General features: G+C 37.9%; 2 protein-coding genes across 2 annotated transcripts in view; one reads left to right on the top strand and one right to left on the bottom strand.

Annotated features, from left to right (window-relative positions):
- Positions 1-14,313, top strand: SLC13A2 (solute carrier family 13 member 2). Its single transcript, XM_026105648.2, has 12 exons — positions 1-152; positions 3,348-3,476; positions 3,823-3,959; positions 5,041-5,267; positions 6,185-6,368; positions 6,594-6,716; positions 7,722-7,943; positions 8,209-8,321; positions 8,910-9,031; positions 11,086-11,247; positions 12,223-12,360; positions 13,369-14,313. The coding sequence occupies exons 1-12, from the start codon at positions 51-53 to the stop codon at positions 13,495-13,497; spliced, it is 1,788 nt and encodes a 595-aa protein (XP_025961433.1). The 5' UTR covers positions 1-50; the 3' UTR covers positions 13,498-14,313.
- Positions 1-19,408, bottom strand: part of SLC46A1 (solute carrier family 46 member 1) — a 67,610-nt gene that overhangs the window by 8,216 nt on the left and 39,986 nt on the right. Inside the window, exon 4 of the mRNA XM_026105607.2 lies at positions 15,526-15,611. The gene's annotated coding sequence lies outside the window, so the exon portion shown is untranslated. The remainder of the gene's footprint in view (positions 1-15,525; positions 15,612-19,408) is intronic.

Below are 19,408 nucleotides of genomic sequence, written 5' to 3'. Positions count from 1 at the left end.
CTCTAAAAACAGACCTCAGGGCCTTTCAGCACTGGGCTAGCTCCAGCACCATGGCTGGCGTGTGGCAAGTGATTCTAGCCTACAGGAGCTACCTGATTGTTGTCCTATTACCCGTTTTGTTTCTTCCTCTGCCTCTGGTTGTTCCTACCCAGGTAAGAACTTTTAAAACTGGATTTGAGAGCCAAATCTCTCCTTAGAATTGCTCCTTTTAAGTGGCAGAACTGAAGAGAATACCTCAGTTCCTTCTCAGAGGCAGTTCCATCATTTGTTGCTTGAACAGCCTTTTCTCTGAGTAGACCCTCTGACTACTGATAGTAGGGAGGCATAAAAGCAGTAGGATCTAGAAGGATAAACAGATACATCTGTGATTGCGTATTTTAGAAGCATGCACAATGACATATGTGATTTTGTACCTTTTGCTTCACATCTAACTGATTTAGCAAAATACTTGATATTCTGAAGTTCATACCTGTGCATCTAAGTTACAGTGTTAGGTTCAATTTTAACCCCTCTTCTGATTTTCTAAAAATATCCAACCCACACCCTCTTCTAATTTTTTGTCATTGTTGTTGCCAGATAGAAGAGACATTTTTCTAGGTCAAATGGACCAGGAAGAAAAAGGAAAAAAGAGGATTATTTCACTCTTTTCTTTAGCATATTTCTGTAACAATCTTTCTAAACAATGATTTAAAATTTTAAATGTCAAGTTTTTGAAGATGCCTTGCTTATAATTCCTTCAGAGGAAAAGTAAACTATAAAAACTTGGAGTAGGGGAGCAGGTACTACTAAGACATTGATCATTCAAATACAGGACCGAGAGTAGGCAGAGTGCCAATGTTCTGATTCTTCTTCACTCTGGCTCATTTTCTCCCACAACCAATCTCTTCCTGCAGACAGCTCTAGTCTCTGCTCTTCAGGTCTCTTATTCCAGTCCCAGTACCATTAAATAGCTAGTCTCAATCTCCTTGTCACTGCTCTTCGGATATCAAGTCCTAAGTCCTTCGGCTGGTTTCTTTGCCTGCCTGCCTCCTGATCCCTGCTTACTCAGTTTCTTGTCTCCTTCCCCAAGGTTCATTCTTGACTCCACTAGCTCTTGTTCCTTGTCTTTTTGTGCAGCTTGCCCCAAAGCCCCTTCTTTCCCACAGCTCTTTTAGCTGAGTATTTTCAGAGTCTTTTGAGCTATGACCAGAGAACTGCAAGCAAGAAAGACAGGGTGACACTGGCTTGAGGTGAAATGTGGTAACTGATGAGGCATGTCCTCCTATTCCATTGCTATGCAAGTAAAATAGCTTAAACTATCACTTAAAAGCTTACTGAAAAGAAAAACAAAAAAGTAATTTTTTGCTAGTTAACTTCTCATAGGCAAAAGAAGTTAACAGAGAGCTGAATCAGAAGAGTTCTAAAGTAGCCAGAAACAGAGTAAGATGGTATTTTTCCTGAGACCACTAAGTTCAAACCTACTTGCTCAAATCATTGTTACCACACAGCAGGTCTTTGGTATTGCCTGTGGGATAACTTGGCAGTCTTGTTTCAGTTCCTGCTTGAAAATGACTCTCTGCTTTCTATGCAGTCAGCTACAGCAGAAAGATTTGAAAGGTCCTGGACACTGTTGTTCCCTCGGAGTCTGTAAGAAGCTTTCTGGTGTTAGAATTGTACACGATGGTGTTGCTAGGCAGGAAAAGCTTGTACTTCAGCATGCAGGGTTATAGGCAGACAACTTACAGGTAGAAATTTTACATATCTGTTCTGCTGAGCAATTAACCTGTCCTATAACGACATAACATGGGAGACTAGAATAAACAAGAGCAGACAATGCTAAAGATTTCATCTAAAGGCAAAAGAATGAGAAACTGACTTACAGGACCACTGACTTGGTGAAAAGTCTTATTCCAGCTTGTGCTGTAAGCCTGCTCACAGTAGGCTGGAAGAGAATAGCCCTGGCCTTACAATATATGTCCCAAAACCCTGCCAGGGTCTCTCAGGAAGAACCCATTGGCTTCTCTTGATAACAAAGAATGGAAAGAAAAGGATCACCAAAAGGGGAAGTTACATTCAGTGCTCGATAGGATATTTAATTAAGGTTTCTATTGCTTCCATTAAAAATTAGGCTCAAAAATGCATCTTTTTCTCTCTTCAGAAATTTTTTAGCTTTACTTCTCCAACAGTGCTGCTCTGGTAATTTTCCACCTCTATCCTCTTCTTTCCTCCAGACTGCTCAGCTCCCCTGCTCATCCTTTCCCTTCGCCAGCTCTGTAACTTCCATGCCATATTCAGGAGTTCTGAGTATGCTGTAAAGCATCACAAGTTTGATCCTGCTGGCTGCTATTTTGGCTCCTTGGTTTAATCCTCTGTAATCTAGCCATTACATTCTCTATGTCTTTTTGTTCATTGCTTTCTCAAGAAGAATCAGTACACTTTCATTTGTACTGTCCAGCATATTTTAGGGGATGATCCAAGACCACACAATCACTTTTTTCCCCGTAAATCCCTTGCTCTGGCCACTGCTGGCTCCCATTATTGTGCTAGTCTCAGAACGAAGGAGACACTGTACTCTGCAGTATTACTTTTTCTTGCTTTCTTTATCAGCCCAGCCATGTGAAAGAATCCTTCTAGTTCCAGTACTGAGTTAAACATTTATATACAAAATTTGGAGCTGCTCTCCAAAGTAGAAGTAAATCAATGTTTTCTAAAAAAAGAGTACATGAAATACAGGATCATACTTTGCTTAAAGAAGCAACTCAAAGTGAATGGAAGCTGAAACTGACCTGTGACCAGACAGCTTGTCAGCGAGTCTAAAAATCTGATGAAAAATAGATAAAAGTATTTACAGTACAAGGAGTCTAGGCTGTTGAAAACACCTGGGGTTCATCTGGACAATGTCCTCAAACTTGCAAAGAAAAGGGTGGAGAAACCTTGACCAGGTCAATAACATTTTCTGCAACTTGATCATTACAGACAGAAATAAATGAAAAAGAAAATACCTCCATGAGCAAAATCGAGAAGTCTATGCGAGAACTGCCAATCCCTTATCATAAAGAGTTCAAAGTCATCCATTTGTTTCTGAGTTTCTTATCTTTCCTCATTGAAGGCTCTATCACAAAATAAATCACTTGAAAGCAGTGCAGCCCTTATCTTTTCCTTGCAGTTCTGACAAGATTCTTCAATATTTTGTTGTTTCATCAGGATCTGCATGTGTAGGATAGAAGGAAGAGAAAGAGGGCAGCAAACAGCCTTTTACCAAAATCCTTCATCAGGCAATGAGGGGATTTAATCATGGGCTGTTGCCTTCTCAAAGCCTAAGTCAGATGTATGGTCTGTTCTGATTGCCTGTACTCTCTTTCTTCCAGGAAGCCCGATGTGGTTATGTTATCATATTGATGGCACTGTTTTGGTGCACAGAAGCCTTGCCATTGGCCGTCACCGCTTTCTTTCCTGTCGTGCTGTTTCCACTAATGAATGTCATGGATTCAGCAACAGTAAGACATCCATTCCTTGTTTGCCTATCTATTTATCAGTCAGCTTCTCTTATTTTGAAATTATCTCTAGGGTGACTTCCAGAGCGTGGTGCAAAGAGGAGAAAATTGCACTATTGTTACACAGGGAATTGTCTGTACTCTCCATGGAACAGAAAACTTGCATGTGTCTAGAATGAACTCTGGGTGGAGCTGCTAATCTGAAATCAAAGCAAATTCATCATTCAGATGCAATCCACAGTTGCTTGTGCAAATGCCGTTGCGACAAGATCCTCCTTCAGAAAATGCCTTCTCTCTAAACCCTGGCTTCTTCTTAGCATTGTTTTCTTTCCCTTGTTCCATATCACAGGTCTGCAAGGAATACCTGAAGGATGCCAATATGCTTTTCATTGGGGGACTGCTGGTGGCCATCGCTGTAGAGAAGTGGAATCTACATAAGCGCATTGCTTTGCGGGTCTTGCTAATCATTGGTGTCAGACCAGCCCTGTGAGTAACAGCCATGAAAATGCTGTGGGGTAAAGGACATGGGCTGCCTGTAGTCTCCTATGTGAATCTACAAATCATATCCTAAAACTGATTTTCTAAAGTCCAAGTGAGTTAGATAGTGCCTGGAAACCTAAGGAACTGGGATCCTTTGATATGTTGCAGACCTGGTGCCTCTTTTTTGAGTTTTAAATTGCTTTTGGTGAAGAAATAGGAACCAAGACAATTGATTCTGAAAAGATAAGGGCATTGAGCTTGGCCAGAAGCACAGCTTTAAACAATCAGGAAAGGCTTCACCTCGACCTTAGAAAATGTAAACTTTCTAAGCCTTATACCGATTGCAAAGAAAAGAGAAAATATGGGGATGCTTGTTTTGGAAGCAATAAATATTTACCAGATGAGAAGCTTAAGCTATGCAGAGGCTATTTAACTTGTCTCAGATCATGAGACGAGAGAATAATGAAGGAAATTACAAAGCAAAAGAATAAAAATGCATACAAGATAGAGCCCTTCGGATATAATGTATAAGCTACATCACATCTAGAGAATAATTTTGAGACAAATAATAGCAATACTGAGACAAGGATTCAATTTTTATATGAATCAGAAGAGAATCTTAAACAATAGAGGTCAGATAAAATCATCTGAAAATGATCATCTTCCTTATTGTTTAAACTGATTGCCACTTGGGATCAAACTCAGTTTGCAATTCCTCTTCAAAATATATTAATATGTATTATTGAGATGGTATGTCTTCTTCTGAAGCATGTAGAACAAACAGGATACTGGCTAAAATAAACTGTTTGCTCTAGGATACCAGCTCCTACTTTCCTAGTCATAAGAATGTGAAAACACAATTGGTTGAAATTACCAAAAGAAAAATGTAGCTTAAATCTGACTGTATCTTTCACATTAAGAAATTTCCATTGCTTGAGTTATTTAAAGCAGACTAGGGTAAAAGGAGATTCTAGATGTTAATTGTTAAGCACTTTCCAGGCCTAACATTTGTAACCAAAGCTTTATAATAAAAAAAGGGATTGCATCTCTGAGTTCTGAACTGGCTTTTCAAATCTCTTTACTTCAGACTTCTCATGGGTTTCATGATTGTGACTGCCTTCCTTTCAATGTGGATCAGCAACACTGCCACCACTGCCATGATGGTGCCAATAGCACAAGCAGTGTTGGATCAGTTGCACAAGTCAGAACTAGAGGCTAGCCCAGATGAGGAAGTGTCTGAAAACATCAATAAAGCCTTTGAACTGCAGGAAGAATCAACTAAACCAAATAGCTTCAAAGTGACAGACCAAAAAGGTGAATGGGTTATGGGTGTTTTTCTCATTGGGATAATGGAAGGTGACTTGATGCCTTCTTCACTGTCATTATAGTTGCTTCTAAATTCTAAAAGAGGAATGTACCTAAGGCATTCTGACTATGTAACACAGCATTTATGATGCTCTTCCATGAATCAAACAAAACCATAGTAAGATCTACTGACCTGGCTGAAGTTAGATTGCAAAGATGAATAACTAATCAATAAAACAACAGAATGTATAAATTCTCTGTTAGCTGAAGTCCTAACATTAGGCTTGATATTTCCCTATACACTTATGTTAGCTCAACTGTAATCTACTGTGTAAATTATCAGATAATCAGGAATTCCTGAGGGAAATTTCCTGGCCTGTTTTATGTGGAAGGTTAGATAAAGATTATAATGTCTAACCCAAAGATATACAACCATACAAAAGTATCTCTTTACCAGTTGTCTTTCCCTCTTCCAATCTTTGAGCCTGCTCAGGTATTTCTGACTGTAAGCCACAGTGCCCCTAGTCAGATGCTGGTACACAGCGAGTTACCTTGATTCCAACTCCTACAACTCTGTTGCACCTTCCTGAATTCTTTTCTCTCTCTCTTCTCATGTGTAGTTCAGATATTGCCCTAGTTCACTGAGGAGTGTCTGCAGGATATTTGTACATTATCACACATTTCAGCCTTGTGTGCCTCTATTTTTAGAAATATCTTTTTCCAAAAACCTGCCTTATATCAGGACAACCAAAGAAAATGGACTTAATATCAAAGAACTAACAGTGTCAGCCCTAAAATAAGTAAATTTGGAACCATCACCTTTGAGTCTATTGTGTCCTACTCTTGATGTACTGCATTATACAGGCACAAGACCTTTTCCTATCCAATCTAGCTTCTGTAACTTTTTTTCCTATCTTTGGACGTAGGTGATAGTCATGTTATGACAGTTGAGGAAGACAAGAATCATAACAATGAAAAGCTTCTGGAAGAGAATCACAAGAAACTCTGCAAGGGAATGTCCCTCTCTATTTGTTACTCAGCCAGTATTGGTGGGATTGCAACTCTGACTGGGACGACACCAAATCTGGTACTGAAAGGACAGGTTGATGAGTAAGTCTGGTTGAATTTGGGATTATATACTCACTAGCTGCATCTTTGTGCTACAGCTGACTTCTAGCAAACACAGAGGAGGAAAATATCAATTTGGTAACTCTGCAGGGAAGTTATCTTCTCTTCCTTAGTGGGCTGCATAGTACCTCCTCTTTTCTGAATCAGCAATTAAATACAGAAGAAACTGCAGAGTTTTGGATGCTGACAGCCATCTGTATTTTACAGGCTCTTTCCTGGCAATGACAACGTGATCACCTTTGCCTCTTGGTTCTCCTTTGCTTTTCCCACCATGATCCTGTTGTTGCTTTTGTCCTGGATTTGGCTGCAGATAATGTTCTTGGGCTTTAAGTAAGTACTCTTTACAAACTGTAACACAGCTGATTCTTCTGTTATTAGGTACTCATCACATATTGTAACATAATTGATACTTTTATTATTGAACCTGTGCTTAAAAGTCAGACAGCAAGTTAAAAAAAAAAAAAAAACACCCTCATCTACAAAAGACAATAGCAGAACTGCATACTAAGTACCTGTTAAAATGCTGCAACCTCTTCTCCAGGGAACCTGATCAAATCCCAGCTAAATATATTCCAGGCTACCTCTTTAGTGCTAAGTCAAAATAGAAGCTTTAACTAAATATAACATATTCTGCAGCATTTCTGTCATGTCCAAAAAAATTGTTGTGCTTCAAACCAGGAATGACAACACTCCATTAATTGATTTCTACACATAGCCAGGAAATACCGTTATGATGAGAGTTGCTACAGACCCATGGGATTAATATTGCGCCAGTTCCCAACTCTAACATACCCATATGACCAGCTTGCATTACCTACCTGTTTAATACTTAGACTATCAGTTTTATGTTACTGCCAACCTCTTTTTCTCTAACTGGAAAGAGCTCTATAAACATCTGCAAAAGCACTTTCTTATTCTTCAAATTCCTCTTTAAAAATTCTCCTTTTCTGTAATTAAAAAAACTTGGCAACTGTTTACTCACTGGTGATCATATTGTCCTGTCAGTCACACTAGCATTGTCATCATTTCCCATCTGTGTCCAGATATTGCAATTTTTTATATTTGGATCATGAGTTTTTGGGGGCAGGAAGCTTCTTTTCATTCATCTCGATAGCATGTAGTACAATGCAGTTACTATCCACACCTATGGCTGTTGATGCTATGATAATTTTTATATATACATACATATGTGTGTGTGTATGTACATAAATGTGTGTATATATGTGTACTTACGTGTATATATATGGCAATATGGCTGAGTTACAGAATTTGGATTCTTGAATCTGAAGATGTCTGGCAAATGTCTCTGATGTCTCTTGTCCATTTTCTTTCTAGTTTTCAGAAGAATTTTGGTTGTGCTGCAAGTGAGTCTGCAAAGGCTAAGGAGCAACGGGCTTATGGCATTATCAAGGATGAGCACAAGAAGTTGGGCTCAATGAAATTTGCAGAGATAACAGTTTTGGTCCTCTTCATAGTACTGGTACTGCTGTGGTTTACTAGAGACCCTGGTTTCATGCCAGGTTGGGCAACTACTCTCTTCAACAAAGACGATACAAGGTATCATCACTTTTCCTCCTAACTTTGAGCAAAAATAAAGCAGGAAATCCTAGAAATGTAAAGTGTAGCTTGACTTCTCACTTCCCAGATCATACTGCATCTGTATTCCCAGATGGAGTTACTACTAGCTCGTCTGTGAACAAGCCTCTCTCTACCATCATACCAAGTTTACATGCAAAACTTTCACTTATTATTGCGCTACCTGTTCTTTCAGTTCCCTATGCATCTTAAAACACAGACTAATTTTCTGACTGACCTATTACAGCTTTGTCACTGACGCTACAGCTGTCATCTTCATTTCAATTTTGATGTTCATCATCCCTTCTGAGATTCCTACATCTCTCTCCCGTACCAGTGGTGAAGACAAAAAACAAACAAGTAAGTTTACTGAAGGCATCAAAACTTAAGTGTCAGAAAAGGAGCACAGGAAGTTTCTTTACGTTTTAGATTTACAAAGGAAATTTCAAACATTAAACAAGATATCAAACTGCATTTCCTGCATAGTTATGGCTACATGCTTTAGGCTAGGCAAGGCATATATCACGTGAAAGATCTCTGTTTCTTGTAACTGCACTAAGTGAAAAACACTTATCCAAGCAGTGCTCCAGAGATTAGTACACTAAAGGTTCTGAAGCTGGATTCTTCTGGAAAGAATAGGTGACTTAACAGAAACACGTACAGTTCTGAGGATATGTTTCCATACTTTTAATCCAGTCATACATTTAGTTCACTTTGCTATGCCTCTTGGAGCAACAACAGATTATTCATTAGTATTTTTGCAAGTCAAGTTTTAAAATCTTTGTTGCTGAGGCTCCCATCGTTTCCTTCAGGAGATAATTTCATAATCTAGTTGATCTTGCTGACAGAAAGTTTTTCCTAATGTTCAGCCTAAAATCACTTCCCACTCACAAGTTCTCTTTTCTGTGAAGAATGTAACAGGGCTTACAAAATCTTTTTGGTTTTCAGACAGCAAACCAAAGATTCCAGTACCCTCAGCTCTCCTGGACTGGAAAACAGTTCATCAGAAAATGCCATGGAACATTGTTTTGCTGCTGGGAGGTGGCTTTGCCTTAGCCAAAGGCAGCGAGGTAACATTCCTTTGCTTACTGGATAAGCTGATTACTGCACACTCTCCATCTTACTTTTTGTGTGTGCTCTTCTAGAACAGAAGAGGGCACACTGGTAGCACCAAACGAGCATTTCCGCAGCCAGTGGCACTAAGACAGACTTCGCCACCCTTAGGAGGAGTGCTATGGTTAGAAGAACAAATCATTGTTGCCTGCGCAACCAACATGCACTACCAGTCAAGGCAGCATAATTAACTATATTTCTAGAAAAGTGGATGATTAAGAAAATACCCCAATACATTACAGATTCTATTCAACAAAACTTAATCAATATGGCAAACATGAGAGGTTAATGTGCCCAGGATGTGTTTCCAAACTATTTCAAACATAAACTACTTATGGAAATATGATTTAAATTAAAATACTATAAGACTGATGCACAGCTAGCTAGAAAACCTTAAGAAGCAGGTAAGAATGTCAGGCTGTCAGACTGAAGGATGTACTGATATACTTCTGCAGGCATCTGCAAGGAGTCCAGTGCTACAAATTATTTTTCAGTAATGACTTAGATGATAGAAAAGACAATATATTTATTAAATATGCAGACAGTAATCAAATTGGAAAAGGCTTCAAGCACCTGGGAATACTAGTTTAGAAATCAAAGATCACTAAGGATTGTAAAAGTGTTACTATAAAACAGAAAACAAGGATGCAACTCAATATGGGAAACAGGTAGGAATAATCAAGTACCACAAATACAAGATGTGTAAATGGCTGGATAGGTTATAAAGCTGCTCATAAAATTAATTCAAGTCAATATTTTTATATCACTACTGAGGAAAAAGCACCTGGAAACTATAGGTAGGAGCATCATACATAAGACATGTAAAATTATATCCTTTCACTCAGGACTGGTAAGTCCTCAGGTACATTAATATATTAAGTTCTGGATATCATTCTTCAACAATATGTGGACTAGATGAATAAATTTTAGAGGAGAGTAACAAGAATGATCATGAGTCTGGAAAAAATGTTGGGAAAATGAAAGATTCTAGAAATTACATTAATTTATTCTAAAAAGTCATCAAATGCATAAAAGGCTGTGTCAAAAAGGAAGACAGTATACTTTTTTCTATTCTCATTGTGGCTAGAACAAGCACTAAAGGACTTACACTGCAGTAAAGGAGATTCAGGTTAAGCATTAGGAAAATGTTTCAACTGCAAAGATAGTTGAGCACTTGAATAAATCATTTGAGGAGATTTTGAGATCTTTGGAGATTTTTAACTACAAGTTAGAAAAACATTTGTCAGGAATAATATAGGTAGAGCCAATCCTGCAGTAGGACATAGAATTAGACCAGTCCTTTGAAGATAGATTCCAACCCTCCTATAAGACAGCACTTTTCAGTGTTAGGCTGAAGTAGTCGAGACATTAAATAAGGAGGACATGGAGAAGAACGGTGTTTGCAAAAACAGTAAGAAAGCTAAGCCATAGTGCATGAAGAAGCAAGACAGAGTAAGGATACATCCTCTTGAGAGAAAGACCAATAAAAATGACGCCCAAATTACAGCCCTGAATACCAGGGAAGATGCTGGTATTTCCCAGTGTCTGAAAAAGATGAAAGGAAAGAAGAGCTTCAGAAAACTGATGAAGATCTCAGACTCAGCTGTGATGAAACTATACTAATAGCTAGAATATATCCTAGGATATATTTAGGTATTTTAGAAAGCAAATTCAAAGATCTTAGTTTAGATTTAAAAAAAAAAAAATCCATGTACAACTAATGGTCTGAAGAGAGAAATAATTATTTGTTATCAATAAAGTATTGTAAATACAGTATCTTCTTCTTTCAAAGGCTCTGGAATGGAGAGTATGTTGATTTTTATTTGACCTATTGAATTATTGAGTCTTTGAACAAAGCCTCTACATGTCCTTCTGTAGAAGGCAGTTTGTATAAGAACTTCTGAAAAAATGGAGGGTGAAACTGGTAAGGGAAATGTAACTGGATGGTGACATGGGAATTTGTTCCCCAGCCTACCATCTTGACAGACCACTTCCTTTTCTTCCCTAACAGGAATCTGGTCTGTCTTCATGGCTAGGCAACAAATTGACTCCTCTGGAGAGCATCCCTCATCCAGCTATTGCTTTCGTGCTGTGTCTCCTCATTGCCACTTTCACTGAGTGCACCAGCAATGTAGCCACTACTACCCTCTTTCTCCCTATTCTGGCTTCAATGGTAAGTTTCAGTGTTTCAAAGTATTTCATAAAAACAGCTTTCATCTCTGCTCCAAGTATATATCTGCTCAATTAAACAAACTAACTAGCTGACAATGCCAAGCACTGGTTCAGGTATTTGATTAGGAGAAGAGATTTAAAATATACATATATTCACATATATATTTTTATATGTGCATATATATTTCCATACACTATATGTTTAGTTCAACCTTTCTAAAATCATTGTTGGTGAAAGGTAAAGGGATTAAATTCACTGGCCTATTAGACTTTGCCTTCTGGCCTAAACAACCCCATGAGGTCACTGCCAGCTGAATTGATTTTTCCTATTTATTCTGGATAGAGGCAGCAGCATTTGCTTCCCTGCAACATTCCATTACTATATTTCACTCCAACCACTAACCTTCCAGAAGTCTCTGTAAAGGTGATACCTTTAGTCAGTCTCCATGACCTAATTCAGACTTTTGCATTTCCACAGAAGACTGCTGTTGCTGGGGTAGACATATTTCTGCAGCGTGAAATCCTGGTTCCTGATAGAATCTGAATAAGCTACACCAAAATCTTTTTGCATAGGCCACTGACTCCAACTAACTTGTAAACTTATCCACTTATCTTCAGATTTTGGGCTATCCTAGTTCCACTGATAATTTAATTTTGTTCTTAACCAGTTTGAAGTCATTTTACATTAGCTTTCCTGGTTTTAGAATTGAATACAACCATTATTATTAATCTATACTGCAGCAGCAATCAGGTTCCACAATGAGGAACACAAAGCACTGACCACAAAAGCAATTCTTGCTTTTGCTGCATAAAAAAAATTGAGCAGAAGCTTTTAAATCAGAACCAAAATATGAGTGGCTACAGCATTTGTGAAAGAATGGGGTTTCTGACATGGACAAATACAGTCTTCCCTCAGGAGATCTCTATGCATTTTTGTATATCAACCAGCACCATCTTTGCTCTCCTTCCTGCACAGGCTGAAGCGATCTGCCTCAATCCACTCTATATCATGCTGCCCTGTACGCTTTCTGCATCGTTGGCGTTCATGCTCCCAGTGGCCACTCCTCCTAATGCTATTGTCTTCTCGTATGGACAACTCAAGGTTATAGATATGGTAAGCAAAAGCATGTTTCTTTTCAGAGTTTTCATCACTAGTTTTTATCTTCCCTTTTTTAATATTGGTTCTTCTTGAAAGAATGTTAGAAAACTGACTGTACTCTGCTAAAGTCAAATGAAAAGAAGAACATACATGTGTGAATTAATAAAGGGTCACTCTGACTCTAACGTACTCAGAGCCTTACGAATACGCTACTGAGTTTTTAGAAAACATCCAAGAAAGGCCTCTTGAAGATGTTCCAATAGGAGCTTGCTGCCGATGAGAAATGGTAACCGTGTAACTGTTCCAAAAGCCCAAATGCAGATCATAGGGAAGGCTAAAAGAGTCCTATCATCCTGCCATTCTGTACAATTCTTCTGCAGGGATTAGAGCAAGATCTTGTACAACTCTCTAGGCTGCCCTGACACCCTTTCTCAATATGAAAAAGAAAGGAGAAGAATGCCATGTCCCTTGATAGTTTTTCTAATTTATAATTGATCCAGAAGAAAACCAAAGTAACATTACAGATAAATGCCGGATCAGAAGAGAAAGCCCTGAATACATAGATGAAAAGAATTTCAGGACTTCTAGCATAAGAGCTCTATCCAATGAAACTCAGTTTCCCCTAATACAAATTATATTTTGGGAAGAAAACCAGGTGAAATGTAATTTGATTAAAACTACTTAGACTTTCTGAAGGTAAAAAAAAAAAAATAGCATGCTAACACTAAACATCTGATTCTTCTAGCTCATGCCAAATGAAAGTGTCTGAGAAGAATAAATAGGCTCTGAAATTCCTAAATTCAAATGGAGGAAAATTCCACTCTTGCATGAACTGGGGAACACAGAAATATACTGCCTTTTCAAGGCACCTCATAGGACTCAGTATAGCAGATTTTCTGCTGGAGTTGTGAATAAAGGCCAAAGAGGCAAGACAGAAAAGCTATCCATACGAACAACTCTAATCAGCAGGGAAGGAAAGAAATAACCAGTTCAACTAATGACCCTTCTTCTTTATAATTCTAGGCCAAAGCTGGATTTGTACTGAACATCCTAGGAGTTCTGACAATAACTCTAAGCATCAACACCTGGGCTGCATCCTTGTTCCAACTGCAAACCTTCCCAGTTTGGGCAAACAAGACAGGTTCATGCTAGTAATATGGAAAGACAAAGGAACCAACAATTCTGTGCGACAGAGCTGCAGCGTGAGCAAGACTATCATCTATCTACACAAGCAATGGTTGAGAGGGGCTATTCTGTGGAAAAGGGCATGCCACCTACAAGCAAAATCACTCTGTTGATAACAGCAATAAATTGCCTAACAATTCCATTTTAGTAGGCAATTTTGTTACCCCAGCAGAAAGTTGAAGTAGCCTTTTGCTTTTCAGCTGTTACAGACATCTTTAGATTTTGTCTCTAATGTAGCAGTGGTACATTTTCCCCAAGTTCTACCCACAGCCTTTGTCTTTCAAGCTCTGCTTCTAAAGCCCAAGATCTGCAATGAGCGAGAAAGAAGAAAGAGGTGCATAAGTAAAAGGGAGAAGAGAGACTCTATGTGCCTGTTTTCATGCTTGTATCATTAAACCTAACACTAATATTTACCTCTCTACAAATATACAGGCGTCTGTGTATATGTTCAAAATGTATATAAGATTGTTGTATACTCTACGGGCATTCATACTAAGGCATGTATTGTATGATTATACACAAATCAAACAGCGGCAGGCCATTCTATTACTTTGCAATATATTTATTTACAGTTCGCTCTGTTTTGATTTTAAAAGACTCTTCCTAGAATGTATGTTCTATTGTTATTTATGTAAGATTACAGCCTGCAAGGTCGTGATAGGAATAGTAATACTCTCTTGAGAATGGGGAAATCCTTGTGTCCTGATGTATAATCAAACTAAAGATTTTTATGTAATCCCTGTGTTATGGAGATTTTTTTCTATTAAAACATCACTACCTGTATTTGTCTTCCATGTTTCAACTGCTTGTCCATGTCCTTTACATAACTCGCAGCAATCAGATAAGTTAGCAAAGTCAATATTTCTGTTAACATTACAATAATAATTACTTTATTATTGAAAGTGTAATTTTCTTGGACTCCCAATTACATGGACTCTCAATGCCAAGACTTATCTTTTTAAAAGCCCCTTACACAGTTAAGTGTTTAATCCCTATTCTGCAGGAATGGATTTTCAATAACATATAGATTCCTAATGACTAAACTGACAGACACTGGAATTTTGGATGTTATTAGCATCTGAATTTCCAAAGACACTTTGGAAATCAAGCACCTAATTCCAATAGATAAGGTTGGGTTCTAACAGAACAGTCAGACAATATGTGCCATTGAACTTCAAGTTAAATCACTTGTTTTGTTGTTGCCTGCCTAAGCTTTTGCACAGAGTCTATTGCATTACTAAGATCATACTTAACCATCATTGCTTTAATGTAAGTGATGTTATGAGTCAATTTCACTCCAAAATAGCATGCAAACTCTTCAAAATCTTTCTCCTTCCTTTTTCTCTCCTAATCAATGGTAGCCTAGGACAAAGTGCATTGTACATCTGATCTAAAAAAATATCAGAATTCCTGAGCAACTGATCTCGTTCATGTAAGGACTTACTCAGATCACTGCTAACCCACTCACCTTCTTTCCCTTTGCATTTACCTCTATCAAATAATATCCAAGTCTGTCGAAATATTTTCATTACCCTGCTCATCTTGTGTCTGAGAGCTTAACAAAATGACAAACCCAAGCAGAAGATTTGCTGCAAACCTCTCCCTTCCTTCTTTGCTCTTTGTCTCCAGCATCAAGGCAGTGTGCATAGCTTTTGTTTGTTTTTTGTTTTCTTTGAAATACTTGCACATAGTTTACGTGTACTTCTAAATTACTGCTTAGCTAAGCAGGAAATGATGAATTCTTATAACATTTCCCATCATCCTCTCCTTCCAGTCCTTTAAAACTGTGTTACGATTCTTTGAAGTCTTTTCTATTACTCTACATTATTCAGAGGCTGTGGTGTGCATAAGCACATGCAGGAGCACAGGTGCAATCTTTATGGCAATCTCAAGAAGAAAGACATCAAGTAGCATGGAGTGTCATGGGACCACTGCAGTAATGCTGGGCGTTCCATGTTCATTAGCATATTTGAGTATATAAAGTTAGAGACTTACCATAAAATGGCTGCAGCAAAACATACTTGAAGGGTATTCAAATCCCCAGCTTCCAGAAGGAGACAGGTGAAAGGCAGGGCAGTAATCTAAGACAGAGAAGAGAAGCTAACAATGAGACCAGGACATAAAGAGAACGGAAAACTCATTAATAGATTCCAACTTGAAATGATGTTAGTGGCAAGTAGACACAGGACAGTTTATTGCCTTGGGTGTGTCTGAGGGCAGGACTAGTTGAAGTAGAGCTAAATATAGTGTGCTTGTGCAAAAAAACAGCAACACTATTAAAAATGTTTATAATTTTCTAAGCAAAGCAGGTAGAAACTGTTTCTAGGCCCCATTATTACACAGATCACCTTTGAAGGGCGGTTCCCCATTATGTTTTCAGATATTGCCCTCAAGGAGTGGCTCTATTTCCCATTGTGTGATCAAATTTCACAACCTTCTGTGAAACTGCCAGCTCAGCACCTGTTGTAGTTATGTGTGATTTCCAATGCAGCTCTTCATTTGGGAGCTGACACTAGGTTTGTTTAACATAGGAGTTGTAAGCAATAAATTTGTTAATGAGAAGGGGATGTCTGCCTTCTTGCCTGCCTTGTCTAAAAAGCAAGTGCACTACAAAGCCACAAAATGCAGGTTTCCCACAGCATACGCCAGTGAGTAAGTGGGTGACTTGCAGTCACCTCCTCCATTTTCCCTGGAATTATGGTGCTGCCTTGCCCTGCCCAGACACACACACACAGAGTACTACAGGTACATACATGTACACACAAAAGAATATGAAGGACTTATCCTGATACACATACACATTTCCACTACACATAACGACACCAGAAAATCAGATGAACGTTAAGCAGACTAATACAAGAATAAAAACAGCTTATATTTGAGAAAGGTACTTCATCATAAACATCTCTACAGGAATTTGTAAAGTGGCAGGCAAGCGATGCAAGAGTCACTTCATCAAGCACTGAAATCACAAACAGACTTAACAGAATAGATAACGATTTTAAAGCCAAGACAGGAAAAAGTCAGTATGTCTTTTTAATCCTGAAGCTGGCTTGAGGAAATCAGAAATTTGCTCCCAGTCATTTAAATCAACTCACAAGTTGTTAAAATCAATTTAAAGGAGGCCTTACTGTATAGCACTGAAAACCCTGACATATATCAAGATTTAACAATTTAATATCCTAAGTCTCCATTAAAAAACTGCTTGAAGGAATCCTTAATATAAAATGGACATTAAAAAATCTCAAAAAAATGAAAAATGATTTTTTCAGAAAATGAAATACAAGCCAATAAGAGAAGAAAACAGCATAATAGTTACAGAGATGGCTGGAGGATACAAGGAAGAAAGACCTAAACAGTACAAGCCAAGCCAAGACTAAAATTCTCAGTGAATTTGTGGAGATTTACAACAAAGATATAATTAAGAATTATAAAAACAGTATAGAAGGGAAAAAAGTGAAAACTGCTGCCCAAGACCCTGTAGACAGTAAAGACAAATGAAGGTCCTCTGTTTTATCAAATAGTCATAAGCATATATATATAGGTATGGAACTTTCTCCAGAAGCTGCATGAGCAGTTCCACTTTTGTCCCTAGAGGTAATTCCTCCTGCAGATAACTATGGTATGTTGGTAGCAGCGTGCATCTTTGTGCAAAACTCCAGCTCTCTACATTCAGTATACTTGTTCCAGTATGTTCCAGTTGTTCCAAAACTCTTTGCTCTCAACAGGTAACGTGCTGTTTTTAGCATTTGCAAAGGCAGAAAATGAGCTTAAAATTTCTGCAGTGAAATGCATAACCAAATGAAGAATAGAAAACAGAAATACAAAGTCTTAGGAAATATGTAACTTTAAATCTTCAAGGAATTTCACAAACCTCAAATCTTTTCCAACATGGAACTAATAAAACAATTTAAAATGTGATTCACTTGACTTTATGATTTGAGTTAGTAATGACCAAGGTGCTAAAGTCTGGAAACAAAGTGGTTTGAATTTGCTAATCATCTGGTGTCCAAAATAAGAACTGTTCAATAAAACTTAATCACTACCGTCAATGTTGTGCGTTTTCTCCTTTTAAAGATACATTTACTATTATTTATCCTTTAATCATACTAGCAGACCAAAAACGTCAAGTTGCTATTTCAGATATACAGAGAGATTCTTCTGCAATGTGCCATCTAGTGGCTGAAAATAGTCTACCAGGGCATGCCCAAACTTCCTTACACTGCGCCAAGTACCTAGTCCTGTGTTGATCTTCGTCTGAAAGCATCCTTAAATAGCTAAGGGGAAAGTAATGGAACAAAAGTAACATTTTTCGGAGGCAGTGCATCACAGCATATCTGCAAAATTAAAAGTACATTAATAAATTCAGTTAAGTACAAATTTATTCAAAGTATCAGAAGAAAAATCACATAGACAAACTTGAAAATAAAGAAGCAACAGAAAAGTTCATTCAAGAGTTCAACCTATGTTGTTATGCATAATTTAGATCACACCAGATGAAAATGCTCTAAGGCTCAGATGTTGCATGTCTATGTACAGTATCTATCATGATAAAACATTAATAGTCACTACTTTTAGATGGTGCTGTAATTTAATTATTAACATCAATTATGATTAACTAAAACATCAAAACTTTACTGTGCTTCAACTTGATACCTTTCTGCCAACTTCAGATTAGTATTTAAGTCCTCCTGCTTACTTTGCAGCATTACAGGAATTTCTTCATTTCCCTTGATCCCTGTCCAGCCTAAGAGAAGCAGAGCAATTTTAAATTTTCCCAGTACCTGCTAACTGGCTGTCACCACTAATAACTATTCCAAAAATGATTCATGTGACCCTTCCATCCTTTGGAAGGGAATGGAAAGCCTTAGGACACCAAATTTCATTAATTCTGCTGATTACAGAGCTTCTCGTTTCTTTCAATAAAGCAAAAGGAAGAATGGTTAGAATTATCAGCGTAACTAATGTCAATATTACTATGAAACTGCAAAATGTCAGAACAGCAAATTATTCAAAAGCAAAAGGGAAATACAGTCTCAATACAGCTGGCTGCGATGGCATTAGTTTTCGTGGCTGCCTATCAAGAGGATCTTAGACAGTGAGTAGTGATTATTCTGTACCTGTTGTTGTGACTGTAAAGGAAAAGTCACATTTCACTTTTTGCTGTAGGACTATCCAGACGAGACTTGCCAGAAAATTCAAAAGGATCTTCTTTATTTGTAAAATGTCTGTCGCCTGAAGCAAGTTTGAATTTTCCTCTCTATTCTTACCTCTGGCAATATCATTCCTGCTACACGAAACATGCAATCATAAATCATTTGTGTACACTGCAGATAACACAGTTGTACAGTGCAAGCTTCCTCGCACCTGCACTTTTTCTTTTCTCCTTAGACCTAACCAAGCGGTGTTGTGGTATCAAGAACTATGCTATAACTGATACTGAAGAAACAGTATAGCCTCACAAGATATGACCTATTCAGTTTGAAATGGTCTTTCTAATTCCTTTAGTGTCAGTAAAGATGTATCATCCAGGCCACACAGAAAATAGTAACATCATTAGAATTTGTTCAGATTACTTTTAGAGGCTGGACTGCTCAAGGTAACTTGCAAGCTTAGGGATGAAGACAGAACACTTTTTCCTCTAATTAGTGGTGAAAGCTAATGGCCACAGCTAGTACTACACACCTTTTGGACAGTCACAAAGGAAAGATCAAGCAGTGAATGGCCCAGAAAAAACAAATGCCTCTCTTGTGCTCATACATTATGTCTTAATTTGAGATGCAATGACAGTTGATAGAAAGCATGACATACAAACAAGACAAAGATCAGTTTCTGAAATACGTTCAGAAAAGAATGAGAAGTATAGCTGCCAGAAGGG

This window comes from Dromaius novaehollandiae, chromosome 19 (genome assembly GCF_036370855.1).
Source record: "Dromaius novaehollandiae isolate bDroNov1 chromosome 19, bDroNov1.hap1, whole genome shotgun sequence".
In the NCBI taxonomy this organism is placed as follows: Eukaryota; Metazoa; Chordata; class Aves; order Casuariiformes; family Dromaiidae; genus Dromaius; species Dromaius novaehollandiae.
This window is presented reverse-complemented; position numbering and strand designations above follow the sequence as displayed.